The 14667-nt window shown below is 51.1% G+C and overlaps 3 protein-coding genes across 3 annotated transcripts; all 3 read right to left on the minus strand.

Annotated features, from left to right (window-relative positions):
• Positions 1 to 599: 599 nt before the first annotated feature.
• BDW70DRAFT_61470 (putative sugar hydrolase) lies at positions 600 to 3797 on the minus strand. Its single transcript, XM_073744390.1, has 6 exons — positions 3336 to 3797; positions 3152 to 3266; positions 3032 to 3095; positions 2308 to 2975; positions 1977 to 2254; positions 600 to 1905 (listed from the first exon to the last, which is right to left on the minus strand). Exons 1-6 carry the CDS (start codon positions 3366 to 3368, stop codon positions 718 to 720), a joined length of 2346 nt encoding a protein of 781 aa, XP_073595343.1. The 5' UTR covers positions 3369 to 3797; the 3' UTR covers positions 600 to 717.
• Positions 3798 to 3816: 19 nt separating this feature from the next.
• iml1 (GTPase-activating protein IML1) lies at positions 3817 to 9613 on the minus strand. The gene has a single exon (XM_073742502.1). The coding sequence runs from the start codon at positions 9517 to 9519 to the stop codon at positions 4003 to 4005; it is 5517 nt and encodes a 1838-aa protein (XP_073595344.1). The 5' UTR covers positions 9520 to 9613; the 3' UTR covers positions 3817 to 4002.
• Positions 9614 to 11254: 1641 nt separating this feature from the next.
• Positions 11255 to 14425, minus strand: BDW70DRAFT_61506 (putative C6 transcription factor). The gene is made up of 4 exons (XM_073744391.1): positions 13448 to 14425; positions 13273 to 13384; positions 12501 to 13180; positions 11255 to 12428 (listed from the first exon to the last, which is right to left on the minus strand). Exons 1-4 carry the CDS (start codon positions 14272 to 14274, stop codon positions 11351 to 11353), a joined length of 2697 nt encoding a protein of 898 aa, XP_073595345.1. The 5' UTR covers positions 14275 to 14425; the 3' UTR covers positions 11255 to 11350.
• Positions 14426 to 14667: the final 242 nt, after the last annotated feature.

A 14667-nucleotide genomic window follows, 5' to 3' on the forward strand; every position in this document is an offset into this window, starting at 1 on the left:
ATTTTTCACTTAACCATAATCGACTTCGGCCTGGTGGTCCTGCATTTGCGGTCTCTGTTCTCTTTTTGTTTTGATTATGATACCCATGTGTTGAGTCTTTTGGCTTTATTCCGTCATAGCTTCTGTATGACACGATACGTTAACGGCCTTAAATGCTGCAGCATTTATTGTACTTACTCTGAATACCAGATAAGTCAGAAACCATTTCTTCGACTGTTGAGACATTTCCACTTTCTGTACCTCCTTAAATATGCCTAGAGCTGTTGGGCACCGCTTCTGGCCGCAAACATTTGAGAGGCCTATTGCAAGCCCAGTTTGTATGGGGCTGGATCTGAAGCTCTGGCAATCGGCTCAAAGATTATCACAGCCGAGTTAACTCGAGGATGCCAGCCAGCCGGGGTGTTAACTAGCCCTGACCCCGCTTCTGCTGTTTCTGAAACTGAGGGCTGACAGACACTTTCGGTTTTGAGACAGCTCGGCTTAGGGCTAGGAAGCAGGGCCATAACCTGCAGCAGCCACTATCGCTGGTAAAACTAGAGGGCCACCAAGTGTCAACTGCTTGGATGGTGACTCTTATATTCTTATAAAGCATTTTTTCCGCCTCGCTCCTATTGCTAGGCTCTTGTTAAATGGTTTCTACCTTGAAGTAAACAAAGCAACTAGGGTACAAAGCCACGGACTTGGGAGACTTTGATACTTACGATCTATCTACCCTAATCACCTGGTTACTTGATGTCCAACCCAATTTACTTTCACGCTGTTCTCAATACCATCACCCCCATCAAGCCTTGCAATCACTTCAACTCCGTTCTCTGTCTCTCTCTCCGAAACAGTCATAACCTTCAAAACCTTATGCGTTGTCTCGGGATCCACAATCTCGATTTCCACCTTCCTATCGATAGATCCATTCACCAAGATCTCTAGCCCATCCAACGGATTTCCCTCCGGCTTTTCAAGCTTGTAGTTAATGGGCGTCACAGAGCCAGGACGAACGAGGATCGGCAGGGTATCGAATCCGTGTGTCTCAGTATACCACCGTCCACCTTCGTATTTCTTGCCGTGGTCGAACCAGGAGATCCACTGTTTTCTTCCTTCCTCCTCCCCCGGCGTTCTTGGGACATAAAACGTAACGATACCTTCATCCGAGAACACTGGCGCAACCAGTAAATTCGAGCCAAACATATACTGCGTGTCAAGCGGATACGTGTTCAGATCTTCAGGGAATTCCACGAACATGGGTCGCATTAGCGGTGTTCCGGATCTATGCCCGTTCAACGCTTCAGCAAGGAGATATGGCGTCAAGCTGATTTTGCGCTTCACGCAGTCCCGCAGCACATCCGAGCAGTCTTCCCCATAAATCCAGGGAACACGAAATGATGAGCTACCGTGGAGACGTGAGTGGGAAGACAAAAGCCCGAACTGTACCCACCGCTTATATAGCGCTGGCGGGGGCGTCCCCTCAAATCCACCGATATCCGATGCCCAGAAGATATACCCCGCTAGTCCTAGAGAAAGCCCACCACGAAGAGACTCAGCCATGGCTTCGTAAGTGGATTCGCAGTCTCCACCCCAATGAACGGGGTATTTCTGCCCACCGACGGAGGTAGACCGTGCGAAGAGGAGGCTGCTGGATTTGCCGGAGATGGACGTCATGGTCTCGTAGACGATTTTATTGTATAGAAGTGCATAGTAGTTGTGCATGCGGGCGGGATCAGAGCCATCGTGGTACCTGATGTTCTTGAATGGAATGCGCTCTGCGAAGTCGGTTTTGAAGGTATTAATTCCGAGATCCATTAGGCGCTTCAGGTGACCGGTGTACCAGGAACATGCGGCCGGGTTCGTGAAGTCGACGACAGCCATTCCAGCTTGCCAGAGATCCCATTGCCAAACTGAGCCGTCGATGCGCTATACCAACCGTCTGTAATCAGCGTCTACCCTAATTACAAGAGCCAGCGTTGAAAAGGGATGGCGGATACCTTAATAAAATACCCCTCCCTCTTTCCAATCTCAAACAGCGGCGACGCCTGTCCGACATACGGATTAATCCAGATACTGAGTTTCAAGCCGCGCTCTTTCAGACGCGCTAGGTACCCGGCCGCATCGGGGAACATTTCGGCGTCAAACTCGAAGTCGCACCATTGGTAGGACTTCATCCAGAAGCAGTCAAAATGAAAGACGCTGAGCGGCAGATTGCGGTCCTTGAAGCCGTCCAGGAAGCCGGTGACGGTTTGCTCGGAGTAGTTTGTTGTGAAGCCTAACCACATTCACGTTAGGGACATGGTAAGATAGGCAGGGGAATAGACGTACTCGTGGTAAGCCATAACCCATAACTCCACGCGGGGACGAGCGCCGGCTTTCCCGTAAGATCGGTCCACCGCTTCAAAATCTCCTTCGGGTTCTTCCCTTCAATAACAAAATACTCTAGCTCCTCCCCCTCAACTGAAACATTCACCCTCGTTGTGCGCTCAGACTGCAACTCAAGACTGACCTTCCCAGGATGATTAACAAAGATTCCATACCCGTTCGAGCTGATATAAAACGGAATGTTCTTGTACGCAAGCTCAGAAGATGTTCCGCCGTCTTCGTTCCAGATATTCACGCTCTGCCCGTTTTTCACGAAGGGACCAAACCGTTCGCCTAGGCCATAGAGCTTTTCGCCAACGCTCAGATCAAGTTCCGCAAGGGTGTACCCTTGTCGCTCGTAGAAGATGCCGTCGCTAAGCTGGGACTTCGGGGTTGTGGAATCGCCGACGTATCCGATTGAGCGGAAGGAGTGGCCTGTAAGTTTCTTTCTCTTGTCCTGCCCATCTGCGCCGGTGGTGAAGGTGAAGGCTAGTTCGTTGGGAGCTGTGTTGATGTCCAATTCCAATCGTCCGCTGGTATACTTTAGATTTTTGCCCTTCTCATGCGTGATCTCGGTATGGCCCGCGGAGGTGTTGAGTTCGTAATGTGGTCCGTTGTCTAGGCCGCCGGCCCTGTAGAACAACAATTAATGGGTGGGAGGCGAGACTAGCAGTACGGAGTAGCATACCAATGGACAAACTTAACACCGATAATTCCCTCTAAGGGAGAAGTAACTCGTGCAGAGACAGTAGCTATCAAGGAAAGGTCAATCAAATATGTCTCATAAACGCGAGAACGAAAAACCCACGTGAATTGAGCGTATCCCCACGGTGTCGCTGGAACTTATTCAACAGCAGATTGACAGTGTCCTTATCCACATTCAATCGCTCGACGTTGCTCATCCAATCAATCCGGATGCCCTCCTATGTGACATATGACACCCAAATGTTAGCTTGCTCCATGCGCCTATATAACAGCAACGAGAATCTTACCCGCAGGAGCCACATGCCCTCCGTGAACTTCATCTTGAATTTCAATTCCAGGTTACACTCAGACGACAACCTGCGGACAGACAGAATTCAGAAGAGAAAATAATTAGAGCCAGAACAGCAGCGGAGAGACCGCGGGGGTATATCTACCCCCAAGCATTCCCTCATCCGCAAAGGGCAAGACTCCGTCTTGCATTAGAGCTCTCCTGGTCCACATGCCAGGTTGTCTGCTGGATCCCAAGTTTCTGCTTCATTTTTATCTGGGCTGATTCCTGACTCGCTGCGCAGAGCGTGGGTACCGAGTTGCAGTGCTGAGCTCTGATGAGGGGCAGGTGTTCGGGGATGAGAACTATAGGCTGTAAAACCCAACATTGTGATTGAAGCAAATTACCCGTTTCTGTATATCCACGAATCACAGCTCGGAGTGGGACGTTGCATGGTAGAATGCTTGAGAGTTGGAGAAAGCAAAGGAAGGACGTAAGTGGGGTGATGCTGAAGAGTAACAAGGCGGATTTGGCTAAATCCTGCCGGGAAAAAAGCCGGCTGGCTCGGGTAAAAGCATTCAGATTTCCAAAGAGTTCTGAAATGTCATCTCTCAATCATAATATAGCTATAGTTACAACATAATTGAGGCTGAGAAGTGAATATAATAGTAAATGATATGTAGTGGTCACGCCCCACTCAAGTTCAACGGTCTTAACCCACCACTCCTGGGACTCCCCCTCGCAACGGAACTTTCCTCACGCTGCCGACTCCTAGGATCAATAAGTGGCAGACTGCCATTAGCACTCGTGCTCGCGGCGCGAGTCCTCGTCTCGGGTCTCACCGGCGTTCCCGGCGGCGGCGAAATATGATGCCCGATAACCGGCGCCGGCAACTCGAGCGACGGGATAGACGAGTCAACACAAGACGCCGTGGTAGGTGCCGCTTTCGCGGAAACCGGATAGACGAAGGACTCGCTATACAGCTGCCCCAGTCTAACGGGGTCGTTGCAGAACTCCTCGAACCCGTGCAGGACGTGCTCGGGGGCGCGGTAGAGGTTAGCCGTGTCTAGGGCGGAGTGTGCCATTGGGCTTGCGGGACCGGCGATGTCATGAATTGGGCGTACCAGGGGAGAAAGTCGCGGGGAGAGACGATCACGTTCGATTGTACCCATGGGATCGTAGCCTGCGCGGACGCGGTGATCGCGGTCGCGCGTGCCGGTGAAGGGGACGGTGCGGGTGCTCACTAGGCGGTTTGCGAGGACGAGGAAGTCGCCTTCGTCTGTAATTTGGACGAGGAGAGTGCCTGATTGATGGATGTATTGGTAGTAGCGGTAGTCGGGTCTTCCCCAGGAGTAGCCGACTTCCACATCTCGAGGGAAGGCCGAGCGGGCTTCGAAATCGAGGACAAAGTCAAACTTCTTGAGGATGAGCTTCTGGAAGTAATGGGGGTCTGGTGCGTCTTGCTGCGAGAATGAAGCTGCGTTGAAAACTGTTGAGCTGGGACCTTTGGGAGGGGGCACTTTGAGCTTGACCCTATATGGCTGGCGGAATGGCTGTGTCTGATCAATGGCGCTGGCCTCGGCAATTGGCACTTGGACGAGCTTGAGCCCGAACTTCTCAGCTGTCGCAGCCCATGACTGAACGGTATCCTCGATAAGCTTAGGGGTAGTATTCATCCAGCTTAATTCAATATGGAAACAGTTGTCAGGGTTATGCAGCCGGTCGTAGTGAAGATCAATCACCTCTGGCCGGTTCGAGCGCTTGCGAGGGTCGACATCATACTTTAATGTCTTCGATAGCATGACAGACGCTTTGCTCTTCGACCTTGATGGCGTGGTCGGTGTTTGAGGAGCGTTTTGGTCAACGCTCGCAGATCGTGAGTGTGCACTCAATGGGGAATCTTTCCAGTTATCCGCCGTCGCGGGTGTCGACGGAATTGACTTATCCGGTCTAATCTGGGGAAACCAACTGTTCCTTGACTCTGGACGGGCAACACGGTACTCGCTCGAGATCTGGTAAAAGTAGTTGCCATCCCTGAATTTATGCCGTTGTTCCACGTGCTGGAAGAGGTTGAGATCCAACAACTTGTTTCCAAATTCGACGGCTTCTTCGCGGGTTTCAATGTCTCGAAAGTTCTGACATAGCCAGGTCGTAAACTCGGAGCCAATAAAACAGTTATAATGCAGCCTCCAATGCCATCTGCGGTCCATCATCCTCACTCCCTTGTCACTTTGGACAATCTGAGCCAGCGATGACAAGCTAATACTAGACCTTTCCAATAGTTCCGACTCTGGCAACAACTGTGCCGGGTAGCTCTCCAGCCCCGGATCCGCGAGAAGATTTAACTCCGCCGCAACCACTTCTGACGGATTCCTCGTCTGATATAAGATATTCAGCGGGTTCTGGTCTCTACTCTTGCTGCTGGTCTCAATCCTCTTCTCCTCAGGAGGCACGTACTTATGTCGCTGCCAAATAAGTGTGAGTTGATTAATACCAAGCAGATGGATTTCCTCTTCGTTGTCCTCATTGATCGGTTGCATGTGGCGTCGAGCATGTACATGCAGACGGACCGGGATCAGGACAAACCGCACGCGCCAGAAATGAAGCTGCTGTGCTGGATTGAACAAATAGTCCCGGTGGCCGGCAATATAGTTGTCTGCGTAGTTCCAGTTGTATTCTTCAGCTGATGAACGTAGATTGATGTGCTTTATGTCGTACTCGCGACTCATGATCGTCCGCATCGCCGGCGAATATACAGTGTCTAGCCCGCTTTTCTTCTCAGAGACCAAGTCTGACAAACTTCTATGCACAAACCGGGTAACCTCAATCTCATTGCCCCCAGTACAGACAAGACGGTGGATGGAATGTCCTTTCGACAGGAAAACAGTTGCCCCGTCCATCTCGAGCGTCTGCGTATCAAAAACGTTTGGCGATCTGAGTGCGTATCGCCCAGACGCTTCTACAACGTTATTCCCAACGACAATCTGGAAGCCGTGGGAAAGACGCAGCGAAATCATTTCCCGCATCAGCAGACCGATGGTTTTGGGTGCCTCAATACCCTCCGCGTCGTCGTTCGGAAATACTCGGTACGGTGTTTGCAGATAATCAGAAGCCAGCTCGCTTGCCGTAGGAAACTCCTCCGTAGTCAGCGGCAATACAGCAGGCGACTTTAAACTTTTCCACTTAACAACCGCAACATGGGGCGGCCGCGGATAGGCATGCTGCCAGCGTCCAAACCAGCTCGTATCCCGCGAGACCTCTCGAGGGGTGTTACAAGGGTTAATTGAACGAACCCATGGCGCGAGCAGCCTGCTCTGTAAGTTCTTGGCAGACGGTTCTCGCAATCCAGGACTGGTAGTCAGTTCAAATCTTGGAATCGACTTTCTAGTCTGGTGCTCAAGGCTAGCCTTCTCAGTTATAGGCAGCTCGGCGCCGTTAGTCCCAAGCGATTCTGCCACAGAGCGCGTTGGCTGGTCTGAGTCTTCGATCGGCGTCTTCAGCGGGACTCTGATTGATATAGGTCGCGAAGGTGTAATTGTGGGACTCTTACGTTGCCTTGGTGGTGTGCTCGGCATGGGTGATGCTTCAACGACCGTTGCCGTGGAGGCAGAGTCCGATGCTGCACTCAAAGACTCTATGCTCTTCGATTCTCGAAGCGACCCTGCACTCCTCTTCGTGTTGGAGCTCGGCATGCCTGTGGCATGTTCTACATTCACTTCTGTGCTTGCCTGAGCTCTCGGCGGAGCTACTCCTAGCCCTCTAAGCGCAAAGCTAATTGTCCTCGAAATCCGCGGCACTTTGGTTTTTGAAGGCGCTTTGAGGGCTGGCTTCCTAGGCGAGACGGCTTTGGTGGCAGGAATCTTTGGACCGGCTTCTTTCCGCGGCCATTCGTTCGGCTTGGTTTCACGTTCCCGTAGGTGCGTGATCGATCTTGCAGAAAGCCGATCATGTGTGCTGGACACTTGAACTTCAGGCTCACTCGGGCGTTTCGGTTTAGTTTGCTTGCGGCGATGATTGCGTTTAGAAAATGACCGGAAAACATTGTCATCATAATTATCCATCCAAGCAGCAGTCGCAGATGCGCTTCGCGACTTGGAAAGAATTGTTCCCTTCGGGTTGGTCATGTTCGCTAGAAAAGACCCTGGCCGTAAACTGTCACTTAGTTGGTGGTTGAAATGGGAACTCCGCCGGAACGACGTCTTAGACGGTACGTTCAAACTTCTCGATGTAATCTGGTCTTCTAGGAGATACGGTATGGAGACATTTGACTGCTCACTCTCCATGACCCCTCCCATCTGGATCTCATACATGCGCACACGTGATTTAAAGAGCTTTGATTTTCTAGTCACAGTAAACGGGATGGGAGCATTTGGATCCTTCTTCAGGATTCGTCGAGATTCCCTATATGTCTCTGGGTTCCAGTAAGAGATATCCAACCAATGCGGGATACCGTAACTCCAATCGTTCGCTCGTGTCCAAGGCCCGCGGGGACCGCTAGCAGGAGACGTGCTTGAGAAGGTCGATTTCGGAGAGAAATGCGTACGGTTGGTCAGACTTGCAAAGGGGTGGCGCATCTCCGGTGAATATCCTCCGCCTTGGATATCGCCGCCATACGAGAAGCTGGATCGCCCTCCTCGGTTTGGCTCGTGGTATTTGAACAACGGCACTGAGTGGAGTGGCATCGGGCTCAGGCAAACCAGATCTATAGCGATTCCGCGATTTGTGAGCGCTTCTGTGGTGGAGGCTAGAGACTCGTACGACACTTCGAAGACGCCACTCCCCGGGGTGATGACAATGATGGATGTTCCAGTATGGACCATGTCACGATCAATGTGGTCAAACGCCAAATGCGATGACGCAAGGTGAATTGCTTCCAGAATATTGCCGCGAAGGGCAGTGCTAGGGCGTCCTCCAATAGTCGCCTTTGGAGCGGTGCTAGCACTTGTTGACGACGCGACTGGGTCTTCTGGTACCTTCAATATCGACACATCCCGTAGGAACGTCCTGAAATCCTTCTTCAGTTCATCCAAAATCGTTGTCCAGTGGCCGCTTGCCATATCATTGACCACAACGCGATAAAAGTCCCGAGTAGGAGCATGATTGGGCCCAGACGTATTCTTCAAGTTCTCTGAATTAAGTGTTGACGGGAGCCCCGTAATCGATGCGTCATATTCGACCCGAGTGAACAGCACGATCGTAACCAAGTGCCTTGCATCGGCGTTCGCCCACCGCTTGAACAACTCTGGCAAAAACCCATTAATCACCCTACTGAATAGTATATCGCCCGTCCCCTCTGAGTCGAAATCCCACATCTCCCTCGACATTTGGATGAACAAGACATATTTCGCAGACTCGCTTCGGAACACCGGGATAGTCTGCGGCGAGAAGAAGCCCGAGAGAACCTTCTTTCCCCGAATAAAGATATTCTTGACAGTCGCCTTGATGCTCCCCATAAACACAATCTTCTGTCCTTTGTAGACAATCTTACCCGCTAATTCCGACATGACAAGTCTCCACATATCAGACCGGACGAGAAATTGGTCGCGGAATGAGATATCCACATGAGACGCAGCGCATTGTGCCTGCTCAACGATCGAAATATACACTGTGCTCCGATTCTTGAAGCCAAAGATGTTCGCAACACTGCTCGTAACAGACAACTCTAGCTTCGGATGCTTCGTCCTAATCTCATTCGGCAGCGGCTTCGCAATGAATAAGCAGCGGGTCTGAAGGGGCGTCTTGAACTTGGACATGACATGCGACCTTGATGACGAAGCCGTCTCAACATGAGAATGGCCATGGCCATGCACATCGCGCATCGACCTCGTCCTCATATCAGGCTTCACAGCCAGATTAAGCGAATGCGACTGTGACTGTCCCGACGACGAACCGTCCACCACTGCCCTCGCCGACAGAATCTCAATAAGATCCCCATCACGCAACCCTGTGTCCGCGAATGCAGCCTGGTTAAATAGAATCTCCTCCTTGGAGAACGTCTCGTCATGAACCCAAAGAGAGCATTGCCTGCGATCTAGACCCGTCGATGTAAACCCATAGGTCTTCCCGTCTGAGCTAGAGGGGTGGTCACTGAGCTGCAATGCGTCATGCTGTGCCGTCTCCACAGAGCGAGACGAGACCGAGTCCAGACTGGCGGCGCTGACCTGTCGGAGGTGTGAGCGCCTCATGGACCCCCGCATAGACATGGTTCAGCTTCCCCGGGATTGCATTGCTTGGGTTATGGCATTGGCACTGGCACTGGTGCAGGAGTACTGAATCTCCCGTCGTAGTATCGACTAGTGGTAATGTGGATTAATTTCCAAGGACTGGGCCGAGAACGTTGGAAGTCCATCGAGTCCTCCACTTGCAGTTCCTTATCGGCATATCACGTGAAGAGCAGTTGGTGTCGGGGCATACTGCCCTCCGGTACCGCCTGCCCCTGGGGTCGAGCTCACTTAGTCATCATTTTGTAAGCAAGATATAGTTAGGCGGCCATGTCGGCCATCCAAGAATGACAATTGTCCGTCCCTTGCCACATAATTCTCAGGTATAGTCGAGTTAGGATAGCTTGCTCAACAGTATGTTGTGCTTTGAAAAGAAGTACTAGTAATAAATAGTGCTATCAACTGCACGAAAAAGTAAATGAGGCTGCTGGCAAGTGGATTACAGGTAGAAGCCCATTTTCAATTTTCATGACATATGATAATAGTCCGCACCCTACCTGGTTTCTATGACTCAAGTTCCAACAACACTTGACGTAAAATCGCTGTTCTGAATCTAACTAGCCCTAGATACGCTGAGACTCGCCGGAGTTCAACTGCACTTAGCACGACGTCATCTGCAAGTGCTGCCCATTTTATCTATTTGGGTCAGCAATTACCGTGATGAGCCTCAAGTTCGGCAGCGAAAACGCAAGTCAATGCCAGTAAAGCGATGAATGAGCACTAGAAAATTGTGCGCATAATACACACTTGAAGCTAAGATCTTCCCTCAGTTGGTAATGAATGACCAGCATTCCTTTGTTGTGAGGTGGCTCGTGGGCAGCAAAGTGCCCTGCAAGCATTCGAGAGGAACAGAGAACCGAGTGAAGCTGCCCAAGCCCTACGGGATCTCAAATCATGAACCGTCCTCATTCACCACCCAATAGGTTGACAGGAGTTTCAATTTCGTCACGCGTAGTTTGCCTTCGCCAGCCACTTGAGCTGCGGAGTCCCTTGCGCCTCCAGCCGACCACCAAATGCCGAACCGAGAAGAAAATGCCAAGCTGCTGATGGATCATAATCCATAGCGGTCAGTCCATCGGCTATTGTCATACATCGAGACTCTCATGCATCTCAATTCTGTTTTGGCTTGGTGCAGCCAATGATTGACTGATAACGAGGCTACTACTGTCTATTATGGCGGACCATGAATTCATTGCAGCGAATGGTCAGCTGTAGCCTGCGTGGAGCTTGTATAGCCCCATAGGAGAGCTGCCCGGAAGCGAGCGCCGGCGAATGGACGTTACTCCCGGCCAGCTCGACCCACTTGTTGCGCATCAGCCAATATAGCGGGATCGATGCATCTATTTTACATCAGCGAGCCAAGCAATGATTGTTTTGATCAATAGAGTGGTTGCGGCAGGCTGCCTGAGCTCTGTGGTTATGAGTACTAGTGCCATGCAGCTATACGGCCTGGTGGCTTGCCGGTCACTGAAAAGCGTCAATCAAGGTGAAGGCGCTACCAGATTCGGTATCAGTATCGTGCGGACTGTCCCCGATGGTCTTACTGTGCGCAGCCCGAGTTAACTGTGGATGGAGACCGGATGAGACACGGTGAGTAGCTGTCTGAGGTCGGTGCAACCTGTACCGTAATTTAGAGCACTGGGAGTCAAATACACAGGTGGGTGGATGAAGACTGACAATTTTCTGACTTTATTGAATTCCACCAGCGCACCATTCCTAATCGTGTGCACAAAACTGGTGATGAGTGATAGGGAGAAATACATGAGCGGGATACGGCGATAATCGCAGATTGAGTCCCGCGAACTCAAGTGCGTCAGGCTTGGGTAGATTTCATCACAGTCTCGAATCCGCGGTGAGCCAACAAATCCTGGATAGCAGACCAAGCTCGTTGTGCTGATGGGTCTTTAACGGCCAAGACGGAAAGCCAGTCCGCTGCTTTGGAAATATTGTCAATAGTTCTTGAATTCTGACCAGCGTCCGCTTTCTCTTTGATCAACAAGCTAATTAGGAGGACAGTGATAGCTTGCATGATATAGTGCACTATACACCACCAAGGCGACATTCGATAGACCCAAGCAACGTCCAGAGAGTTAGGTAGGAGATCCAACACTTGACTAGCCATATCGATGCACATAGCAGCCATCGCGGTGCAAAGGCTCTCATTCTGGTTATCCCATGACGCCTGCGAAAGGATGCGGCTAAGGCATGGTTGGGTGATGAGTATCTTGGTGCTATAATAGGAAAAGGCAAGATTGAGTCGTTCCCTTTCGCAAGCCGGTGCTCCTTGGAGAAAACGAAACTCAGCTGGAAGTTTGGCGAGCCAACTGTCTGCTCGACTGTTCAACGCAGAGATGACCATCTCGATTGAGCGCCATGATTTTCGCCCTGCTCCCGGAGCATATAGGGCTTCAATAGACCGTCGCATGATCAACCCTAGTTCGACGAAGTGAAGAAAATGGAGTGAAACGTTTGGCGTAAGAACATGGGCAGCAGCCGACGCAATCTGGTCACTAAGCCTACCAGGGCTGGGAGTTCGCCGCCTGGTCGACTCAAGTATCAACGCTCTTTCTGCCGATTGCGTTGAGGACCGCAACACTAGATTCCGCATGAAAACCGTTCGAGCCTCATGGTCCGCAATCAACTGCTCAACTTCGTTGCGTGAAAATTCTTCTTCGGCAAACGGCACCGGAAGAGGCGTGGTGCAGGAGTCTTCCGTGCTGCTCGGGAGACGACCGCTCACCACGCATAGTAAGACGTGAAGAACATATACAGCCCACCAGACCCTATAACGAGTCTCTCTTGAGCTATAGAGGATAATGTTGCTCTCATTTCGGAGATTCAACCCCATCGTAACGGCTGATTGGACTGAAATCCCCGACAACCTCCAAGACCTTCAATGGATATTAGCTCTTGACGCCCCCTGAACCTGAACGCAAACGCTAAAAAAAAAAGGAACGACTGACCTATTAGCCTGCCCCACTGTCATGAGATAAAAAGCGCACAAACCTTCAACCTGCACTTGTTGAAGATTTGGATGATCTAGAAGAGTAACATCGCCCATACTGAGCTTCCATGCTCGAGAGAAATATATTTTATGATCTTGTGCGTTCACTTCTGTGTCCTTCGATGAATCATGAACGTACTTCGTAGCAATGGCGAATATTAGATTAAGAATTGCTAACCACCGTCTTCCGGGCCGGACCGAAGGCGTGGAATAGAAGGATTTGTATTGGCCTAGAAAGGTGGCCTTGCTGACGATTGGAAAGTACGGTTGCACAAGGTGAAAATAGCTTTCGACTAGACGGTCAGCAACCGCAGGGAGCGGGCGCTGGAACAAGTCAACATCCTCCATGATAACTACTTCGGTGTCGTCCAGAAAGTAGTTCAATTTGGTGACATAGTTGCGATCTAGGTCCTTGCCCAGCGGACCTTGCTGGAAATGATGTAGGGTCTTCTTCAGCCTGTACATCCACGCCATCTCCGAATGCTCCCCCACGAAGCCCATAGCTTGTATCTTCTCATCGCGGTTGAAATCTTCGTCGGTGAAGTCGATTGTGCCAATCGGAGATCCCGGATCAGTGGTGAAAAGAGGGGAGGGCAGTTCTGACGGTAAATGGTTTGAAGGCGGATCGTTGTCGTACTGCTGTTATGAGATAATGGTTGAGTAAAGTTGGAAGGTGGACGCTTGTGCGGGGAGTACGTTTGAAAAATCGATTGCGAAGGAATAGCGCTTACATCGCTCAGAATCTGTTCAACGTACTGGGCGGACAGAGAGTCCAAGTTTGGATAGATGTTTTGCAGCAGCGTTTCGAATGATTCAACCCGCGTCGTGAGGTCACTTAGTCGCCTATTTCAGTCCGTCAGATTCCAACTCTTGTCGACCCGATAGGACTCTAGCTAAGCTTCGCACCTAGCCAACTTCTCTCGCTTCCGGTCGCCGTAAGAGCATTGGATCCCTGATTCCTGACATCGTTGGCATGATGGACGTTGCCCGCTGCATTTCACTTTTTGTTCGCGACAGTTTTCGCACGCTCGACTGACTCGCCCGCGTGTCGGCGCAGCTGTTGAGCTCACTGATCGTGGGATCGCAACCTTGCTGTTCAATGAATGCTCTGGGGGAACAATGGCGAAGGCGTTGGAAGCCTCCGCCTGGTTAGATGTCGCCTCAAACGGTCCTTGAGATGGAAAGGAAGTCTGCGAGAACCCAGACGCTACCCACCCATAAACTGGTTCATTTTCTGGGAACTGTGACGAGGGTGTGGATGAAAAAGGAAAGGGATCACTCATTATCATTGAGGATGCGGAGCAGCTAAGATGTGGTCTCTGGGCTCGTTCGTCCAGGATCCAACTGCGAGCAACAACGGACAGAGGGGCAGTCGAAGGCGAAGGTTTGTTGTGCCTCAGGAAGTCGTCAGGCAAGAACAGGGTTGTCGAGCAGCCCCTCAACAGGCTGAACGCGGTTTGTGTAGGTGAGCAATCATTGCTGCGCTGTGGTAGGTCGGAAGCGCAAGCCGGTTGCGCGATTGCCGTGAGCGGGCGGAATTCGCTCCCCTCGCCAATCATACCAGGTTTTTTAACTTCATAGCAGGCACGGGAGGCTCCATGGGTCAACAAAAATAGGCCCTCCATACCAATATAAGGCTTTCTCGTCTCCCTCTTTCGAGAGAGTTCCTGCGCTGCCGGATTGACGTAACCCAGACCGAATGGTCGGCAAGCAATTTGGTCAGCTGCTGGCATCACCCCACATGAACAGGCGAATTGCAGGCCACTTTAATGCTCGAACCACTCATTCTGCAGCTCTAGGGCTGAGCCTGTGAGCCTCAGGGTTTAAAGGTGCTCTTCAGTGGTTGTTTTCAGAGGCTTGTCAGAGGACGCAGAATCCAATCCATCGCTTATCACATCATGCATTGGCGAAAGTAATGTCATTGTGATTTTTCGATATTCCCACCGTCACAGTGAGCCAGGGCAGACCATGGATTCCGCGTGGCAATGAAGAGGCACTGGTTCGGGCAATCGATCAGGTATTGGATAACCATCGGTAGAGGAAGTATCAGGTGGGCGAGCCAAATCGCAAATGAATGCGTACAGGCGTTGCTTTATAGTCGAATTGAAGTTTTCCGTCATTGATGC

This window comes from Aspergillus foveolatus (genome assembly GCF_047715535.1).
Source record: "Aspergillus foveolatus strain CBS 279.81 unplaced genomic scaffold BDW70scaffold_29, whole genome shotgun sequence".
Classification (NCBI taxonomy): Eukaryota; Fungi; Ascomycota; class Eurotiomycetes; order Eurotiales; family Aspergillaceae; genus Aspergillus; species Aspergillus foveolatus.

Coding starts and splice junctions, on each gene's coding strand:
- BDW70DRAFT_61470 (XM_073744390.1), bottom strand. CDS start 3,368: ATGAAGTTCACGGAGGGCATGTGGCTCCTGCGG. Junction 2,976..3,031: donor GGTGTTAAGTTTGTCCATTG/GTATGCTACTCC, acceptor GTTGTTCTACAG/GGCCGGCGGCCTAGACAACG. Junction 1,906..1,976: donor GGGAGGGGTATTTTATTAAG/GTATCCGCCATC, acceptor CGGTTGGTATAG/CGCATCGACGGCTCAGTTTG.
- iml1 (XM_073742502.1), bottom strand. CDS start 9,519: ATGTCTATGCGGGGGTCCATGAGGCGCTCACACCTCCGACAGGTCAGC.
- BDW70DRAFT_61506 (XM_073744391.1), bottom strand. CDS start 14,274: ATGCCAGCAGCTGACCAAATTGCTTGCCGACCATTCGGTCTGGGTTAC. Junction 13,385..13,447: donor AAGCGAGAGAAGTTGGCTAG/GTGCGAAGCTTA, acceptor GGACTGAAATAG/GCGACTAAGTGACCTCACGA. Junction 13,181..13,272: donor TTGAACAGATTCTGAGCGAT/GTAAGCGCTATT, acceptor ATCTCATAACAG/CAGTACGACAACGATCCGCC.